The sequence below is a fragment of the Ctenopharyngodon idella genome, chromosome 5 (genome assembly GCF_019924925.1).
Source record: "Ctenopharyngodon idella isolate HZGC_01 chromosome 5, HZGC01, whole genome shotgun sequence".
NCBI lineage: Eukaryota > Metazoa > Chordata > Actinopteri > Cypriniformes > Xenocyprididae > Ctenopharyngodon > Ctenopharyngodon idella.
The window spans coordinates 42369283-42390223 of record NC_067224.1 but is presented as its reverse complement, the minus strand read 5'-3'; the positions used below and the strand labels follow the sequence as shown (position 1 = coordinate 42390223).

At 39.4% G+C, this 20941-nt stretch overlaps 3 protein-coding genes across 3 annotated transcripts; 1 reads left to right on the top strand and 2 right to left on the bottom strand.

The window, feature by feature from the left end:
• Positions 1–1654: 1654 nt before the first annotated feature.
• Positions 1655–4292, bottom strand: LOC127513616 (uncharacterized). The gene is made up of 2 exons (XM_051895583.1): positions 4021–4292; positions 1655–2725 (listed from the first exon to the last, which is right to left on the bottom strand). The coding sequence occupies exons 1-2, from the start codon at positions 4154–4156 to the stop codon at positions 1992–1994; spliced, it is 870 nt and encodes a 289-aa protein (XP_051751543.1). The 5' UTR covers positions 4157–4292; the 3' UTR covers positions 1655–1991.
• Positions 4293–9341: 5049 nt separating this feature from the next.
• Positions 9342–13600, top strand: LOC127513294 (uncharacterized). The gene is made up of 2 exons (XM_051894973.1): positions 9342–9573; positions 10869–13600. The coding sequence occupies exons 1-2, from the start codon at positions 9438–9440 to the stop codon at positions 11600–11602; spliced, it is 870 nt and encodes a 289-aa protein (XP_051750933.1). The 5' UTR covers positions 9342–9437; the 3' UTR covers positions 11603–13600.
• A 1109-nt stretch (positions 13601–14709) lies between these two features.
• LOC127513295 (E3 ubiquitin-protein ligase RNF185-like) lies at positions 14710–19909 on the bottom strand. The gene is made up of 7 exons (XM_051894974.1): positions 19747–19909; positions 18725–18943; positions 18600–18618; positions 18407–18519; positions 18181–18235; positions 17435–17552; positions 14710–15428 (listed from the first exon to the last, which is right to left on the bottom strand). The coding sequence occupies exons 2-7, from the start codon at positions 18904–18906 to the stop codon at positions 15331–15333; spliced, it is 585 nt and encodes a 194-aa protein (XP_051750934.1). The 5' UTR covers positions 18907–18943; positions 19747–19909; the 3' UTR covers positions 14710–15330.
• Positions 19910–20941: the final 1032 nt, after the last annotated feature.

Below are 20941 nucleotides of genomic sequence, written 5' to 3'. Positions count from 1 at the left end.
CAGATCCTGGGTCAGCCGTAACAACCCAGTGTTCGGGTAGTTTTTGTGTTACCCAGATCCTGGGTCAGACGTAACAACCCAGTGTTTGGGTAGTTTTTGTGTTACCCAGATCCTGGGTCAGACGTAACAACCCAGTGTTCGGGTAGTTTTTCTGTTACTCAGATCCTGGGTCAGACGTAACAACCCAGTGTTTGGGCAGGTTTTGCGTTACCCAGATCCTGGGTCAGACGTAACAACCCAGTGTTTGGGCAGGTTTTGCGTTACCAGATCCTGGGTCAGACGTAACAACCCAGTGTTTGGGTAGTTTTTGTGTTACCAGATCCTGGGTCAGACGTAACAACCCAGTGTTTGGGTAGTTTTTGTGTTACTCAGATCCTGGGTCAGACGTAACAACCCAGAGTTTGGGTAGTTTTTGTGTTACCAGATCCTGGGTCAGACGTAACAACCCAATGTTCGGGTAGTTTTTGTGTTACCCAGATCCTGGGTCAGACGTAACAACTCAGCGTTTGGGCAGGTTTTGCGTTACCCAGATCCTGGGTCAGACGTAACAACCCAGTGTTTGGGCAGGTTTTGTGTTACCAGATCCTGGGTCAGATGTAACAACCCAGTGTTTGGGTAGTTTTTGTGTTACCAGATCCTGGGTCAGACGTAACAACCCAGCGTTTGGGTAGTTTTTCTGTTACTCAGATCCTGGGTCAGACGTAACAACCCAGTGTTTGGGTAGTTTTTCTGTTACTCAGATCCTGGGTCAGACGTAACAACTCAGCGTTTGGGCAAGTTTTGCGTTACCCAGATCCTGGGTCAGACGTAACAACCCAGTGTTTGGGCAGGTTTTGCGTTACCAGATCCTGGGTCAGACGTAACAACCCAGTGTTTGGGTAGTTTTTGCGTTACCAGATCCTGGGTCGGACATAACAACCCAGTGTTTGGGCAGGTTTTGTGTTACCAGATCCTGGGTCAGACGTAACAACCCAGTGTTTGGGTAGTTTTTGTGTTACCCAGATCCTGGGTTGGACATAACAACCCAGCGGTTGAGTTAGTCATCGCAGGTTTTTTGCGCCCTCTTCAGGAGAGAACAGTGCAGCTCCGTCAAATTGGTGCATGTCTTCGGTAAAATACAGGTTTGTGTACATTTTATTTTATCTAAAAATTCGTTATTGTTCTGTATATCGTTTAATTTTATGCAAAGCAACATACAGGGGTGCGATGTGAATCACCTTATACAATATAAAAATATGTTATACTACAAAATATGATTGAAAATAAAGGAATTATCATGCAAACCAATGGTTGTGTGAAGTATTTAAGAAAAGTTTAGAGGATTTAAGTTAATCTGTAAACATTAATTCATGTATGAAGTTATTTAAAAAGTAAGCTATTATTATAGTAAAAATGAATCAACCCATTATGCTGGGTTAAATAACCCAATTTGCTGCGTGAAATTAACCCAACGTGTGTTTTGTCCTATATTTACCCTGCCCTTGGGTTAAAAAGAAACCAAATTGGGTTGTTTTACCCCAGTGTTTTTAAGAGTAAAGGAAAAGTGTCGTGAAGCAAAGCATCATCTCATGTTTCTCTTTGACGTTATGGTAGATGAATGAGCAGAGCTGGACAAAGAAGCTCAAATGTATAATAAATGATTCTCCAACTTCCATTTGTGTTATTATTTCACATTTATTTTTACGAACCATCCAAACAAAAGACAAAATGTAGCTGGCAAACATATTTTACATTCATCTGAGCTTAAAATGACAAATGCATGAAGCAGCAGTTCGCACCAAGACATTTAATGTTGCAAGAACATTTTCACTAGTGATTTTTTAGAGAACAGGTTCTTCTGCACCACTAAATATCTAACTGAACCTAGTCAAACGGTGAGGGAATTTATTTCCACATTCATACTGAGATATAATAAAGCATCTTTTAATGTTTTAGGGGTCCAATGCAAAAAAACCCTCAGAGTCAAAGATCTGGAGCGAACGCCAACATGTTCATTCGTCTTTGAACTCTGCGTCAAACATGATCTGCTGGATCTGCATTTTGACCGCAGCTCTTTTCTGCGGCGTCAGTCTTTTGAGGGCAGGGACGTAACTCAAGAGAAACAACTCGTCCTCGTCAAACGCTCGCTCGGCTTTCTCGCAGCTCTTCAGCGGCTCTTTCTCCGCCGTCTGGCCGCTGAGGTCGCTGGGTGAGGCCGACGGCGTCAGCAGCGCGGGAGCTGCGTTCGTCACGACGGCCGGCTGCGGTGAAGCTGAACCGGACGCCTGCGACACCTTCAGTCCCGGAGGCAGACCGGTGACGACCGCCAGCTGTTTGACGGGGGCGAGCTGAGTGACGATAGACAACGGCAGCTGCGACAAGGGATTCAACTGAGCCGCGATCGCCGGCTTGATCTGATGCTTCGGCTCCGCCGCGTTCAGAGGAAACTTGCCACCGGGCTTTGCTTTCTTTTCAAGGCTGGACTTTGAATCGCCACCGCTGGACTCGTCGAGCGACTCCTCGGGCGAGTCGTGAGCGCTTCCGTCTGCGTCGTCCAGGTCCTCCAGAGCCTCTGCTTCGCTGGGACGCTTCCTCTTTCTGATATGAGCGTCCAGAAACGAGAGGCTTTCTCTGTGCGGCCAGTAATGCAAGCGCCGGCCGCCTTCTTCCTTCTTCAGCTTGCACAGTCTCCTCTCTCGGATGTATCTGTCCCTGATGGTCTTCCATCTTCTCTTGCATTCCACCACTGCAGCGGAAACACATCAGTGTCAGTCAGTGTTAAACTCTCTGATCAGACGCTTCATGAATCACGTGTGAGATTCGACTCTCGGCTTCTGTTCAAAAACATGCAAATAATCACAGTTTTAAACATGCATCATAAAAATGCATGAACGCTTTACGTGAAAAACACTTTCTCTTGTCAAAAACACGATCTGCTGCTGAGACACTCGCACTGGAAAAACAGTATTTGTTACTTTGAATGTTTTCTCCTCCATAGAAAGCTGTTAAAACGGCTTAATGCATTAAAGACAGTGATATTTAAAGATCAAATTCAGTTATTCATGATGCATATCATACACAGGCAGATACAGATGAGAATATGAATGAAACAAGATGAACTGCACATTAAAGTCGACATGAAATGTAATTTTCTTCTCTGTTGTGCCGTATATCTGAGTGAAACGCTTCTCAAACAAGAACAAATGTAGGGCGGAGCTTGATTTTGTCCATCAGGAATTGATTGGATTGTTGTCAGATAAATAATTTATAATAAATACTGCAGAAATAAGAATGGCCAGTTTTGATTTCATGGTGACTTTAAGTATTTTCCATATAAAGCATTATAATGTGCATCATCTGTATCAGTGTATAATATGAAAATCATAATCAGACAGAGCTTTATTGCTGAGTGTATTTGCACAGACAAGGGATTTTTCTCAGTAAATGAAGCTTCAGTGATACAAGACACATCATAATAAAATTAAAGAATAGAAATATGAAAAGTACAAAGACAAAGAATAGTCATAAGCAAGCTCAATAAGGTGCCTATATTAATATCATGTTTTAGTACAATAATAAGCCGTTAATATATCGTACAGTGTCATAAAGCTTCACTCATACAGTGAATCAGATCGATGTGCGCGAGACTTTATGAACTTTGAGGTTCTTCAAACAAACAGAAAGTCGCGCGTTTAAAAACATCTAGACGGAGCACCAGAATTAAAGCAGTTATAAAAAGTTGAAATATAATAAAACGACACATATGGAACTCAAGAACGCGCACTAAATGATTCCCTGTTGACTTCATTATATAGTCCATCATTTATACCGCTAGCGACGCGTCAAATCAGAACGCGCCTTTTGATTTATGTTGATCATAATAACGCAGTTTGATTCAGACGGACGCGTTCTAGTTTGTTGAGTCTCCAGCAGTGAACATGGTGTGTAATATCATCAAGACCAACACAACAGAAACACTTTTCAAAGTCAAACGCTTGACGAGCGCGCGGCCAAACGCGCGCGTAATGTTGACGCACTGACCGGAGAGACCGACGGACGCGGCGACCTCCCTCCACGCGTTCACCCTCCGCTCTGAACTGCGATAATCGTGCAGCGACACGTTGTAGAGCACCGGGTAAGCGTAGACGGTTTGGATCAGTTTCTCACTCACGGCCATTGAGTTTATTGGGTTTGCTCGATCTGAACGCGCTCCCGGAATTGCACAGTCGCGTCAAAAGTGCGCGACACGCGCCTCTATAGCGCAAGCGGGACGTCATGGCGGGAGTTTGGACCAATGAGATTTGACTGTGGGCGGGTCTATCCGGAGCGTCGCGTCACAAATAGAAACACAAGCGTCAGTCAAAAGGTCTTGATGTCGACGGATAAAATATGGCATAAAAATATTCAGCCCGTTTATTTTCTTACAGTACTCTCAGTTTCACAAGACTTAAGTCAGTTTTAAAGTGTCATTTCTGTAGTAACACACTGAATTATTCAACACAAAAAAGATTGTTTTGTGTTCCATTTTGGTTTTTGGCTGATCTATTGTTTTATGTTACAGCTGCAGGAAAAACATCTCAAAGAAAAGTAGGAAAAAAAATGATAATTGTCCCTGAGACTCTTTCACATGTTATTATCTAGTCTAGTGTTTAAGGAGAATTAGTGCTCTTATTCCCTTCATCCATCATGACAGTACTGAGAGGATGATGTTTATCTTCTGATCGAGTTCAGAATCAGTTCGACTCTGTTTCTGTCGTGACTTTTTTATGATCACGAATCAAAATGATCAAATCAGAGCTGGACCTCGTTCACTTTTAATCCGCTTCCAAACGGTGATCTACCAATCGCTTGAGGTGCGTGAGTCGCGCGTCTCTGACGCGCCTGTTCGATTCCGGAAATACGATCTAAAGAACGCGTCTCAGCAGCAACTCAATAAACTCAATGGCTGAGAACGAGAAAGTGATCCAAACCGTCTACGCTTACCCGGTGCTTTATAACGTGTCTCTGCACGATTATCGGCGTTCAGAGCGGAGGGTGAACGCGTGGAGAGAGGTCGCCGCGTCCATCGGTCTCTCCGGTCAGTGCGTCAACATTACGCGCGCGCGGTCTGTACATCATAGTGACAAACATTCATACTGTAGAATTCTTCGTACACATAGTTATTATGTAAAATATTATTAACAAGAAGTAAGACGCTTAGTAGCTTAAATATTAGGCTCTAGTGTTCTGTAATGTTTTATTTGGGCACAATTTTATTTAGCCTAGTGGTTTATTTTAATAGGGACAGTACAAAAAAACACAAATCCAGCCAAAAAGCTGAAAAATACATTGTGCATATGCTGATTTACATCTCAGGTCCCTACTCTAAAAAATGCTGGGTTAAAACAACCCAAGTTGGGTTGAAAATGGACAAACCCAGCGATTGGGTTGTTTTGACCCAGCGGATGGGTTAAATGTTTGCCCAACCTGCTGGGTAGTTTTATTTAACTCAACTGTTGTTTAAAAATTACTGTATTTCTTGCTTAAAATGAACCCAAAATATGTTGGAAATTAACATTTATTAATGTTTAATATGTGAACATTTATTTAAAAGTTTAATGAATAATAATGAAACAAACATTTATTAAATTGCTTATTATCACCTCTTGATTATTATTGTTGCCTCTAGTAATTATGTGTCTGATTTTTAATTTCCAACCTATTTTGGGTTCATTTTAAGCCAGACATTTAGTCATTTTTAAACAATAGTTGAGTTAAATAAAACTGACCAGCAGGTTTGGTCAACATTTAACCCAACCGCTGGATTAAAACAACCCAAATGCTGGGTTTGTCAATTTTCAACCCAACTTGGGTTGTTTTTAAAAAACCAACCCTGCTTACCATTAGTTAATAATACTAATATAAAAAACATGATGTATGTATTTGGTTTATTATATACATGCATACATATACGTTTTTCTAAGAGGAAAAAAACCTAAATACACACATGACACAAAACACATGTTGAGGACTGTTTTCCCTTGATTAGAAGCTTATTTCAGTGTAGTTATTTATTATTATTAAGAATACATTGTTGAAATCGTTCTTCCCTGCAGTGGTGGAATGCAAGCTGAAGAAGGAAGAAGGTGGCCGGCGCTTACATTACTGGCCGCACAGAGAAAGCCTCTCGTTTCTGGACGCTCATATCAGAAAGAGGAAGCGTCCCAGTGAAGCAGAGGCTCTGGAGGAGCACATACACGTGAAAACAAACGCACCGGCCTCACCCAGCGACCTCAGCGGCCAGACGGCGGAGAAAGAGCCGCTGAAGAGCTGCGAGAAAGCCGAGCGAGCGTTTGACGAGGACGAGTTGTTTCTCTTGAGTTACGTCCCTGCCCTCAAAAGACTGACGCCGCAGAAAAGAGCTGCGGTCAAAATGCAGATCCAGCAGATCATGTTTGACGCAGAGTTCAAAGATGAATGAACAGTGATGGAGTGCAATGCTTACTAAATATTGAGTGTGTTTTATATTTAATGCATGTTTCATATTTACATTAGCCTATATAAAAGATGCTGTATTTCTGTATAAATTATTTCATTGCAACAACTTACAAAGTAAGAGTTTTATATGTGTTGCTATAAAAAACCTTTTTGTGTGTGTAAAATGACACTTTTGCAACATTAAAGCTGCAGTCCGTAAGTTTTGCCTCTTTGTTGCCATCTCTGTTTGTAACCTGCAATTGCGGTTATTTGCGTTATTATCATCTTCAGGTGGGTTGTGCATCGGCACGGCTCCTCAGCGCAGATGCATCTAATGTTTGCTGTCAGTCACCACATCGGTGTGGATACTGTACTTCAGAATCACAGATTCTACATCTTGGAGGTATGAACAAAATAAAAATTTTCACCGGAAAATGTCGTCTGAACAAGTAAGTAATAAATCTGCCACTTTTGTTCTGAGAAACGGAGAAAAAAAGCATTACAATAAATCGCGCTGCCACTGATGATTAAATCTAATGATTGCTTAGCTCAGATCACGTCAAACCGTGAAAATTATTATTATTGTTATACTTTGTTCTCAAATTGTTAACGTTAACAACATCAGCATTGCGTGACTATGTTTATTTAGTGTGTAGCGTTAACTGTAGATTTCAGTTTCTGTACAGACTAATCTCTAATGTTAATCTGTCGTACCATACAATCCGCCATCAAAATAAATAAGTTTAATTATTCCTGCTGCTGTGAGAAAAGGCTATAAATGATCCGTCACCTGCAACATCCTCACATGTGATATATCCTACTAGCTGGGACTCCTTCTTCATGTAAACAGACATGACGTAATGACGTAAAGACAAACGGTGGCATGCTCGAATTTCCCGCAGAAACCTACCAGTACCACCTTAATTATGAAACATTATTACAAGCTTACCGTTGTGAATCAGACTAAGGTAAGGAGATAGTTTTGAACACTGGCTGGTTATATACTTGCTCAAAAATTGATTTTGGATAATTTTTAACCAAAAAAGTTATAGACTGCAGCTTTAAATGTTATTATGCATATCATTTGTACGAGGGGTCATAAATGGCGATGGCTTCTCTTATGAACATAAATTAGATTATTAGTCATGCAATCAAAATAATATTCATGAACCAGGTCTTTATATTGTAAATTCATATCCTTTACTCTGCATATGTGCTTGTCTCAGCAGGATTGGTGCTGAATCAGAACAAATTTAAATAGTTTTGGATGAATAACTGAGGAGGGCGGGGCTCTAGAGGAGGACGTGGAGAGTGTGATTGGCCGTGGACAGATCAGAGACAGTGGGAGGAGTCAGGGAGGATCCAGGAGCTGAAATAGCCAGGCGGGCAGACAGGACAAAGGCCCACGGCAGAGTCGAGGGAGGGAGGAGCCATGGAGGAGGCTTGGCTGTGGATGTAGATGGAGCCGATGGAGGTGAAGCCAGTGGGACCGAGGTGGAGCCAGAGGGAAGGCGGAGCCGAAAGTGTTGGAGAGACGGAGCGCTGCGGACGTGACTGAGCGACATCTGACCGAGGTGAAGGGACAAGGGAGCCTGGTGGAGCCATAAGGACGATGGTCTCTGGTGGAGCTGAGGGAGGGAATCAGCAAAGATGGATCTGAGAGGACGACGGACCGAGGTGGAGTGACGGGATCAGTGACTGGAGGCGGAGCTGAGAATACTCCTGCCTGGGTGAAGCTGGAGACCTGAAGCCCTGAGGCAATTCCACACAAAAGAGTGGCGTCATAGGAGAAGCCGAGGGATTGAAGGGAACCAGTGGAGGTGGGGCTGATGGACTGGCTGAACTTGGAAGAGGAGGCGGAGACATGGGGCATAATAAGTCATAATAAGATGCAGAGGTCACTGCATCATTATTGTGTAAAATTCATGTTCCTCATAATCTTGATTCAGAATATCTTCTCCTCCCTCTTGTAGCATTTCTTCTCTTCTCTGATGACGAGGGTGGGGCAACCTGTCACTCACATGAGATCCACCAATAGCAAACCACAACCATCCAATCAATTCCCCACAGACAAAATCAAGCCCCGCCCTACATTTGTTCTTGTTTGAGAAGCGTTTCACTCAGATATAAATCAAAAGACTAGAGCAACTTTCATACCTTTAAGAAATTTCTTAAGAAGATTTTCGTCATAGGAAGTAATATTTTATATTAAATTAACTTTATCGGATAAAGTACTTTTTGGATTCATCTAAATGAGAAAATAAGTGACTCCACGGGCTTTTGCTGAATAAAATAGGAAAAAAAATATCCATTTGATGTTGACAGAAATAACTCAAAATGACCTCATACTGCACAAGCAGCTTCTGATTAAAACAAATAAATGAGTGAAAAAAAAAAAAGATTACAATAAATAAATAGGCTAAATAATACTGTACAGTACTATACTGAGTAAAAAATGAAACATAATAATGTAACTTAATAGAAACAATTTTCCATAACATATACTTTAGATGTATTTATAATATTAATTTTTCACAGTATAAATTGGTTCTTTATACAAGAACTATATATATGCTTATAAAGCATAAAAAATGTATATTTGCGTCTGAAGGATGAAATTAGAGAACTGAATTCAAGAAGAAATATGAAGATTTAGACCATATTTGTTCATTAATGAAAGATTTTGTGAGTAACTCTTCCTTTACTTCTCTTACTGTTTAAAACTGACTTAAGTCTTGTGAAACTGAGAGTACTGTAAGAAAATAAACGGGCTGAATATTTTTATGCCATATTTTATCCGTCGACATCAAGACCTTTTGACTGACGCTTGTGTTTCTATTTGTGACGCGACGCTCCGGATAGACCCGCCCACAGTCAAATCTCATTGGTCCAAACTCCCGCCATGACGTCCCGCTTGCGCTATAGAGGCGCGTGTCGCGCACTTTTGACGCGACTGTGCAATTCCGGGAGCGCGTTCAGATCGAGCAAACCCAATAAACTCAATGGCCGTGAGTGAGAAACTGATCCAAACCGTCTACGCTTACCCGGTGCTCTACAACGTGTCGCTGCACGATTATCGCAGTTCAGAGCGGAGGGTGAACGCGTGGAGGGAGGTCGCCGCGTCCGTCGGTCTCTCCGGTCAGTGCGTCAACATTACGCGCGCGTTTGGCCGCGCGCTCGTCAAGCGTTTGACTTTGAAAAGTGTTTCTGTTGTGTTGGTCTTGATGATATTACACACCATGTTCACTGCTGGAGACTCAACAAACTAGAACGCGTCCGTCTGAATCAAACTGCGTTATTATGATCAACATAAATCAAAAGGCGCGTTCTGATTTGACGCGTCGCTAGCGGTATAAATGATGGACTATATAATGAAGTCAACAGGGAATCATTTAGTGCGCGTTCTTGAGTTCCATATGTGTCGTTTTATTATATTTCAACTTTTTATAACTGCTTTAATTCTGGTGCTCCGTCTAGATGTTTTTAAACGCGCGACTTTCTGTTTGTTTGAAGAACCTCAAAGTTCATAAAGTCTCGCGCACATCGATCTGATTCACTGTATGAGTGAAGCTTTATGACACTGTACGATATATTAACGGCTTATTATTGTACTAAAACATGATATTAATATAGGCACCTTATTGAGCTTGCTTATGACTATTCTTTGTCTTTGTACTTTTCATATTTCTATTCTTTAATTTTATTATGATGTGTCTTGTATCACTGAAGCTTCATTTACTGAGAAAAATCCCTTGTCTGTGCAAATACACTCAGCAATAAAGCTCTGTCTGATTATGATTTTCATATTATACACTGATACAGATGATGCACATTATAATGCTTTATATGGAAAATACTTAAAGTCACCATGAAATCAAAACTGGCCATTCTTATTTCTGCAGTATTTATTATAAATGATTTATCTGACAACAATCCAATCAATTCCTGATGGACAAAATCAAGCCCCGCCCTACATTTGTTCTTGTTTGAGAAGCGTTTCACTCAGATATACGGCACAATAGAGAAGAAAATTACATTTCATGTCGACTTTAATGTGCAGTTCATCTTGTTTCATTCATATTCTCATCTGTATCTGCCTGTGTATGATATGCATCATGAATAACTGAATCTGATCTTTAAATATCACTGTCTTTAATGCATTAAGCCATTTTAACAGCTTTCTATGGAGGGGAAAACATTCAAAGTAACAAATACTGTTTTTCCAGTGCGAGTGTCTCAGCAGCAGATCGTGTTTTTGACAAGAGAAAGTGTTTTTCACGTAAAGCGTTCATGCATTTTTATGATGCATGTTTAAAATTGTGATTATTTGCATGTTTTTGAACAGAAGCCGAGAGTCGAATCTCACACGTGATTCATGAAGCGTCTGATCAGAGAGTTTAACACTGACTGACACTGATGTGTTTCCGCTGCAGTGGTGGAATGCAAGAGAAGATGGAAGACCATCAGGGACAGATACATCCGAGAGAGGAGACTGTGCAAGCTGAAGAAGGAAGAAGGCGGCCGGCGCTTGCATTACTGGCCGCACAGAGAAAGCCTCTCGTTTCTGGACGCTCATATCAGAAAGAGGAAGCGTCCCAGCGAAGCAGAGGCTCTGGAGGACCTGGACGACGCGGACGGAAGCGCTCACGACTCGCCCGAGGAGTCGCTCGACGAGTCCAGCGGTGGCGATTCAAAGTCCAGCCTTGAAAAGAAAGCAAAGCCCGGTGGCAAGTTTCCTCTGAACGCGGCGGAGCCGAAGCATCAGATCAAGCCGGCGATCGCGGCTCAGTTGAATCCCTTGTCGCAGCTGCCGTTGTCTATCGTCACTCAGCTCGCCCCCGTCAAACAGCTGGCGGTCGTCACCGGTCTGCCTCCGGGACTGAAGGTGTCGCAGGCGTCCGGTTCAGCTTCACCGCAGCCGGCCGTCGTGACGAACGCAGCTCCTGCGCTGCTGACGCCGTCGGCCTCACCCAGCGACCTCAGCGGCCAGACGGCGGAGAAAGAGCCGCTGAAGAGCTGCGAGAAAGCCGAGCGAGCGTTTGACGAGGACGAGTTGTTTCTCTTGAGTTACGTCCCTGCCCTCAAAAGACTGACGCCGCAGAAAAGAGCTGCGGTCAAAATGCAGATCCAGCAGATCATGTTTGACGCAGAGTTCAAAGACGAATGAACATGTTGGCGTTTCATGCACGGGGTCCAATGCACGTTTTTTGCATTGGACCCCTAAAACATTAAAAGATGCTTTAGTTCTGTAGATATCTCAGTATGAATGTGGAAATAAATTCCCTCACCGTTTGACTAGGTTCAGTTAGATATTTAGTGGTGCAGAAGAACCTGTTCTGTGAAATATCACTAGTGAAAAAGTTCTTGCAACATTAAATGTCTTGGTGCGAACTGCTGCTTCATGCATTTATTTTATTAGTTTTTTGGATTTTCATAAGAAACACAGATGTACAGAACTGATAAACAGTGAACAAAATGTTTGCCAGTGACTGAATGAAGCTGTTTGCAGTTTTTTGTTGCATTGATTAATTAAAAACATGAGGAAAGCTGCGGACTCAGTTCATAATGCCACGTTAGATTAACAAAATAAAGACTGGAATGGCAAAGAAGGGAAATTATGGGAATTATGCAGTGATCGAATACCTTACATTTTAGCTTCTTCATTCTCTCAAATAAAACCTCATGATCTGATGAAATGCAGCATTGAAGTGATGAACAGTTCATGAGTGAACCAGTGGATTCAGACACAGCGTCATCAATGAATCCAGTGCAAATGGGGTATAGAAGTTCATTTCATAAAATGAAAACTAAAAGACTTTCAAATCACATGAACCAATATTTTATTCACAATAGAACATAGATAACAGCAAATGTTCAAAAGGAGAAATTTTACACTTTTATCCACTAAATGAGCTCATTTCAAATTTGATGACTGCTACTGGTCAAAAAATAATTGGCACGGGGCAACAAATGGCTGAAAAAGCAAGATTTTTTGAAAAGATTCAGCTGGGAGAACATCTAGCAACTAATTAAGTTAATTGATATCAGGTCTGTAACATGATTAGCTATAAAAGGGATGTCTTAGAGAGGCAGAGTCTCTCAGAAGTAAAGATGGGCAGAGCTGTGAAAGAGTGCGTAAAAAGATTGTGGAATACTTTAAAAACAATGTTCCTCAACGTCAAAATGCAAATCTCATCATCTACAGTGCATAACATCATCAAAAGATTCAGAGAAACTGGAGAAATCTCTGTGCGTAAGGGACAAGGCTGAAGACCTTTATTGGATGCCCGTGATCTTCGGGTCCTCAGACGACACTGCATCACTCATGTGTCAATGACATTACTAAATGGGCCCAGGAATACTTCCAGAAACCACTGTTGGTAAACACAGTCCGCCGTGCCATCTGCAGATGCCAACTAAAGCCATATGTGAACATGGACCAGAAGCGCCGTCGTGTCCTGTGGGCCAAGGCTCATTTAAAATGGACTGTTTCAAAGTGGGTCAAACGAGTCCAAATTTGACATTCTTGTTGGAAATCACGGACGCCGTGTCCTCCAGGCTAAAGAGGAGGGAGACCTTCCAGCGTGTTATTAGAGTTCAGTTCAAAAGCCAGCATCTCTGATGGTATGGAGGTGCATAAGTGCATACGGTATGGGCAGCTTGCATGTTTTGGAAGGCACTATGAATGCTGAAAGGTATATAAAGGTTTTAGAGCAACATATGCTCCCCTCCAGATGACGTCTATTTCAGGGAAGGCCTTGTGTATTTCAGCAGGACAATGCAAAACCACATACTGCAGCTGTTACAACAGCATGGCTTCGCCGTAGAAGAGTCCGGGTGCTGAATTGACCTGCCTGCAGTCCAGATCTTTCACCTATAGAGAAAAATACGTCGATCACAAACTCTTCAGCAGCTGGAAACCTATATCAGGCAAGAATGGGACCAAATTCCAACACCAAAACTCCAGAAACTCATAACCTCGATGCCCAGACGTCTTCAAACTGTGTTGAAAAGAAGAGGAGATGCTACACCATGGTAAACATGCCCCCGTCCCAACTATTTTGAGACCTGTAGCAGGCATCAAATTTGAAATAAGCTCATTTTGTGCATAAAATTGTAAAATGTTGTTATCTATGTTCTATTGTGAATAAAATATTAGCTCGTGTGATTTGAAAGTCTTTTAGTTTTCACTTTATTCAAATTTAAAAAACATCCCAACATTTCCAGAATTCAGGTTGTATTTATGAGATGAAAAATCAAAATTATGACTTTAGTCAATTATGACAAATTATGACAAAAGTTGAAATTATGACAAATTAAAAAATATGACATCATAATTAAAATATAAAAAGTTGAAATTGACTTAAAAAGTCATAATTATGACATTAAAATGGCAAATTATGACACTAAGTCCTGAGATAAAAAATAAAAAATATGACTTGTCAATGACAGAAATGAGTCAAAATTATACCTTAAGTCATAATTATGATATAAAAACTTGAAACTGACTAAAAAAAGTCATAATTATGACATTAAAAAGTCAAAATTATGATATAAAAAGTCAAAATTATGACTGACATACAAAGTTGAAATTGACTTGTCATAATTATGACATACTGTCATTATGAGATGAAAAGTCAAAATTATGACAGCTGAAATTGACAAATTCAAAATTATGACAAGTCATAATTATGATATAAAAAGTTCAAACTGAATTAAAAAGACAATTATGACAAAATTGGAAATTATGACACCAAGTTGTGAGATAAAAGGTAAAAATTCTGACAATTATGAGATTGAATTGTCATAATTATGATATAAAAAGTTGAAACTGACTTAATTTTGACTTTTTAATTTCATAATTATGATTTAGTATGTCATAATTTTGATATACATGTATGTCAGTTTTGACTTTTTAATTTCATAATTATTACTTAGTATGTCATAATTGAGATTTACCAAGGCATGATTTTTCTTTCTTGCAGTGAGGAGAGTCAGATCTAAAGATCAGGTTATAAACTGCAGTGTGAACATCAGGAAACATTCACATGACTGATACTGCTGACTTTAGACATGAATGTCACTCAAATGATGCTGGAAGAAGGTTTAAATACTTTAAAATCATGATGACTTTTGTTTAATAGAAGAGAATGTTACTGGTGAAAATAGTCACTTTACAACAGCAGTGATATTTCCATCGATGTATTGAAACTGTGATGAAAAACAGACACTACTGATATGAAGTAAATATATAAATAAAAAAACCTTCAAAAACATGTTTAAAATTAATTTTAATCACCATCTGGACAGTCAACACGTGCTTACGCTTTTCACATGGCAGCGATATTTTGCACCCAAAATGTTTCCAAAAGTTTACATTATAAACAGTGTGATTTTATATGAATAAATTGTCACGTGCTGTTAAGATGTTCTGAATCATGTTAAGCCTCTATTTTTTAAAACCTTTTTATTTTAATGGAAAAAGTATGCTTTATTATATATTAATGTAAAGTATTCAAAGTTATTGTTCAGAAGTACATTTATGCATTCATAGGATTTCTCCAAATATGATCAAGACTTGCTTTATTAACACGAGCGACATCATTTGGCACCGTAACTGTAGAAGAATCCAATAAACGATCTGATCCTAAGAGAAATAAGACTCTGGAGTTTATTTAAAATCTAAGAAGAAAAGCAAACATTATCAGGAGAGTCAATCACATGTGACAGTATCACAGACACGCAGTCACCATCTCTTTCATAGAAAAAGACCCCAGACGGGTTAACCAGTTTCCTTTCAAAATCCCATCAGGAGAAACACGCCTGCACTACTGAAACCTGACTTTAGTTAGTGGATCTTTAGAAAGAATGATTATCGTGTCCCATCATCCTTCATCAAGCAATAAGCAGCCAAAACATGATGAGCAGCGCCACAAACAGGAAGAGGCGGGACAGGAACTGCTCGTCCGTGTGCTGAGGGGTTCCTGGAGCCGCTGCCGAGGGACAGAAGAACAGTTTGATTCGTCTCAGAGAATCACAACATGCACCACTGCATCATTAGATTCAGTTCACACAGAGATGCTTTAATAACGCCTCGCAGTTAAACTGTCCATTTCAACAAATCATGTTCTTCCTCGGTGTTTCTGTCGTTTTCCAGCACAAATATCTAAACATTCCTAAATCAAGATACATTTACATCTTCTTCTTCTATGGAAGCCCATAGAACCGTATGGTAAAAAGTGATGAAGTTTGGCACACAGATAGAGGACAGTCCCAACATTAACCACACCAAATTTGGTGTTTCAAACTCAAACCCTCTAGCGCCACCAACTGTCCAAATTTTCACTAACAATTATGCTAATAACTTTTGAACCATAAGGGCAATGATTTGATTGCACGTCATCGAATCAGATCGTCTTCAGACCATGCTGGCCTTTTGATAAACTCAACCATTCTCCAATAACGCGCAAACTGATTCAACAAAGACCTCGCCAAGTTGGACGCGAGGCTATATCTCCGCAGAGTATTCAGACTAAACTTGGTACATGTCATCATAAGCATGACCTGAGGCTACATGCAGCGTTTCAGCACAGCGCCACCTACTGGTCAGGAGATACGAAAAATAGTTTTTTTTGCTTTTAACTTCTGAATGCTTTGCAAAAATCATAAAACTGGTCTCATCTGATTCAGTGCATCATGAATAGTCGAATGATACCCAATTTTCCCATATTGGCTATTGTGGGCGTCAGCCATTTTGAATTTTGTCCTAAAATGCTGTATTTTAAGAACGCATTAGCGTACAGTTATGAAACTCGGTATGTGTCATTGTCATGTGACCATGTACTGAAGGTACTCAAAAAGTTGAGAAAAAAGTTGGTCAAAAGTTATAATGAAATTTCCAAAAATAAAATAATAACTTTTGATTAATTTGAAACTGGTCTTGATAGATTCCTTGAGTCATGCTTAGAACAATGATACCAATTATGCTCGAACTTGCTGTCCGCCATTTTGAATTTCTACGAAAACCTTCTTTTCAAACTCCTCCTAGATGGTTCATCTGATTTTCATGAAAATCGAATCAGATCGTTCTCGAATAACCAAAATTCATAAAACTGGTCTCTTATGATTCAGTGCATCATGCCTACTTTCCCCATACTGGCCATTGTGGGCATCATGTCCTAAAATGCTGTATTTTAAGAATGCATTAGCGTATCGTTACGAAACTCGTTATAATGAAATTTCCAAAAATGCTAATAACTTTTGATTAAGATTAATAATGAAACTGGTCTTGATAGATTCCTCGAGTCATGCTGAGAACAATGATACCAATTATGCTCGAACTTGCTGTCCGCCATTTTGAATTTCTTTGAAAACCTACTTTTTCAAACTCCTCCTTGACCATTGGTCTGATTTTCACCAAAAGCTCACATCATGAAAATTTTCCCGCCATTTTGAATTTTCCGAAAAACCTATTTTTTTTCTCCCCATAACTCCTCCTATTGGACTCCACCTAATGGCAAAAGTAGGTGCTTGGCCTCTAATTTATGTTTACAGCTATATTAAGTCTTGCTTTCTGAAAAAAAAAAATGTATCAAAATGAAGTTTGTGCATAAAACAAGATCAAATATCTGCCAATGGAGTCAGAAAAATAAACTTAATTCAGAGGGAATATTAGTTGTTTTTTTATACTTGTTTTAAGCATAAAGTCACTCAATTTTAATAATTCTTTTCAGAAAATAACACTTGATTTCTTCAGTCATTTCTCTTCTCCAGTAAATGTATCTTGACTTAAGAATGTTTAGATATTTGTGCTGGAAAACGAGACAGAAACACTGAGGAAGAACATGATTTTTTTGCAGCGCAATTCAAAACATGTGACTCAATGATTCATTTGCATCATCCTTCTTTCTTAAGTTCATTTAATATTATTAATTATTTAAGTTCATTATTAATAATAATGTCTTAATGCAGGCCAAAATACTTTTATTTATTTTTTCACCTGGAGGTGGTCTTCCGTCATTGATATTGAACGCCGTGGCAAAGATCCCGAAAGGAAAAGCCCCAATACCGAAAGACATCTGGAAGCCTCCATCTCCGAAGCCAAAGCCTTGAAATCCCTGCAAACACACATCATATCCTCACACACATGCTGCCAATCTGATTTGCATCATGTACTCTTCCTCATGCCTTTCCAAACTTGTATGACTGACTTTGGAGCTGCTGTTCATCACCTGCTTTCGCTTTATGAAAAAGAGAAAACACGTTTGTGTCCCACTAACAGAAAGTCATACGGGTCTGAGGGCGAGTGAACGTCTTCTTCATTTTGAGTCCTATTGTATAATATTTATCCAGTTATATATTATGATAAATAACCATTACGCAAGACCTTTAAGTGTTGAGAGAGCAAAATGTGATGCAACCTTAAACGTCGGATGTTGTCATCACTCGTTCCAGCTTCTGTCCACAGAGACGCCCGTAATAAGCCCCGCCGGGACGGCTCGTTTGACTAATGAATTACCTACAGGTCGGCACTACAGCACCTCCTTCATCCATGTAACAGTTTCATCACAAACGTCTTGTGCAATGATACGCCAGCGTTGCAAACGCCTTTAATGGTATATATTCCAAAAAAAAAAAAAAAAAAAAAAGTGTGACTTTTTTCCTCTATACCAGCTGATAAGCTCATGAAAAAAAAAAGCCTGCTTATATTGAGATTATTGAGCTGACGGTGTGAAAGACACTCACGCCACGATTCTCCGGTTCCGGCCGCTGTCCTTGTGGTCGTGGAGGAGTTCGCTCTCTGAAATCACAGAGGAACATTCACTCAGATTTTATGATATACCGGTGTGTGTGTATGTCACAAGTCAAATCACATTTTTCTCTCTTGATTTGGAACTTGATGAAACTTTCTACTGTTTCATGGTCATATTTATAAGCTCTACAACACAAATATCAGTGAAGTATACTGTACCTGGGGTCTTGTTGACCTGTGCTGCCTCTGCCGTACAGCGGGATCACTTTGTCTCGGCTGATGCCTGCTTTACACACGGGACACACCTGTCTGTTCGGCCTGGTTTCTAACCACTGCAGACACGTAAAGACACACGGTTCAGAAGTCACGTCACATGATCATACACGCTTACTGAAACCGTGCAACAACTTACTTGATGCAAACATGGCCAGCTAGGAGGAGACGTCACAGGAGCGATCCAGAGAGAAGAGAGAAAACAAGGTTTTGAACGATTCATATTTATTCACAATTTCATGAGCAGGTCCTGCAGGGTCTCACCAGAAGAGATGACCACACAGACTGATGACGGCGTCTTTAGATGTGTCCAGACAGATGTTACACTCAAACGTGCTGTCCTGAGTGCTGCCGCCGCCGCCACTGCCGCCATTCTCTCCTGCCGTCTGTCCATTCGCTGCTGCTGCTGCTGATGCTGAACTCTCATTGGCCGCTGCACTGGCCATTCTGCATTCACCTCGATGACCTCAGCTTATGATAAACCTCAACATAAACACAGCAAAACCTGATGCATTAATATACATACACAGATGTACATCAGTACATTACTATATATATTTGTGTGTGTGTGTGTATGTATGTATATGTATACATACATATATATATATATATATATATATATAAAATGTGTATATGTGTATATATATATGTGTATATATATATATATATATATATACACACATATACACATTATATATATATATATATATATATATATATATATATGCATATATGTATGTATATATGTATGTGTATAAATATATATATATATATATATATATATATATATATATATATATATATATATATATTTATTTATACACATACATATACATATATATATATATATATATATACACACATATACACATTATATATATGTATGTATATATGTATGTGTATAAATATATATATATATATATATATATATATATATATATATACACACACACACACTCATATATACACTTACAAACATATATACAAACCATGCACTCATATATCCACATATATCCGCATATATACACTTATATACACACATATACACACACATACATACATAAATAAATAAATAAATACATTAATACACACACACACACACACACACACACACACACACACAGCGAGATGTTAAGAGTCAAATTAACACAAGCATCAGAATTTGTTGATTTGTTGATGTTAGCTCTTTAGCGGCTTAGTTGGCTTATCTTATGCTCAAACAACACGACTATCCGTTAACTAATCGCGATAATGCATATAAATAATGTATAAATAGAAAATATTACCTGATCCGTCTCATCAAACCGTCTGAGGAGAGAGAAATTAAAGACGCTGCTTCACTCATCAACTTTCAGCGGATTGCGTCAACATTACTCTTACCCGGAAGTTCAACCCACTGACGTCAAATGCATTAAGCCAATGGTGTTTTACCTATCGAAATACAATAGAGAATACGCATGATTCTGTGATTGATAAAGTATAGATACGTACAATTTCTCCTTTTATTAATTATAAGTTATTATAATTCAATAATAATTCTTTCAGTTCAATGTTATTAAAGTGCACCGTCACGTAAGAACTGTTACTTTTCTCATCGCTGCTGAGGTGAAGCCAATCACTGTCGTTGTGATTACTAAAATAAGTTAGCGATTAATCAGGCAGATATCCATTTGTACCTCAGGTACGAATAATTGAAAATTTTACATATTAATGGTTAGTGTATAACGTCTAATAAGAAAAATCTTCCTGAGATTTGAATGTGGTTCAAAAGAGCCTCCGAGCGCCACCTGGAGGAACTAACGTGATGTGTGAATAACTACATTACTAGCGTTATGTGAATTTTGGAGCAGAAACTGACAAATACACGAGGGAAAGAGTAAAAGGTGAGAAGATATGATGATTGTGATGTGTGTGATTGTTCTTGAGTCACTGTCTGTTAGATAGTGATAGTGTATCAGCTACAGTGCTGATGCTATATTACCCATCTTCAAATTATTAGGCTGATATAAATAAGAGCAGCAAATAATACTATATAAAACACCTTACAATGCAAATAATACAAATCATATATCAAAAATATAACAACATCCAAATACATAGTAAAACAAATAATAGCAAACAGTCATTTGTGTATGTGTGTGTGTGTGAACTTGTATTTTTTCAAGTTGACCCCAAAAAGTACGAAAGATACAGAATCTTTGACTTTGACTCCTTTACTTGGACCCCACAAGGACAAAATCTTTTATATGAGACTAAATGTTGACTCATCGTCCTTCCCTAACCTTTCCCTAAACCTACCTGTCACAGGAACCTAACGTAATTCTAACTTTCTTATGCACTGCTCAAAAAAATTAAAGAAACACTTTGAAAACACGTCAGATCTCAGTGGGGAAAAATATCATGCTGGATATCTATACTGATATGGACTTGGTAATGTGCCACATCGTTTGATGGAAATGAAAATTATCAACCTACAGAGGA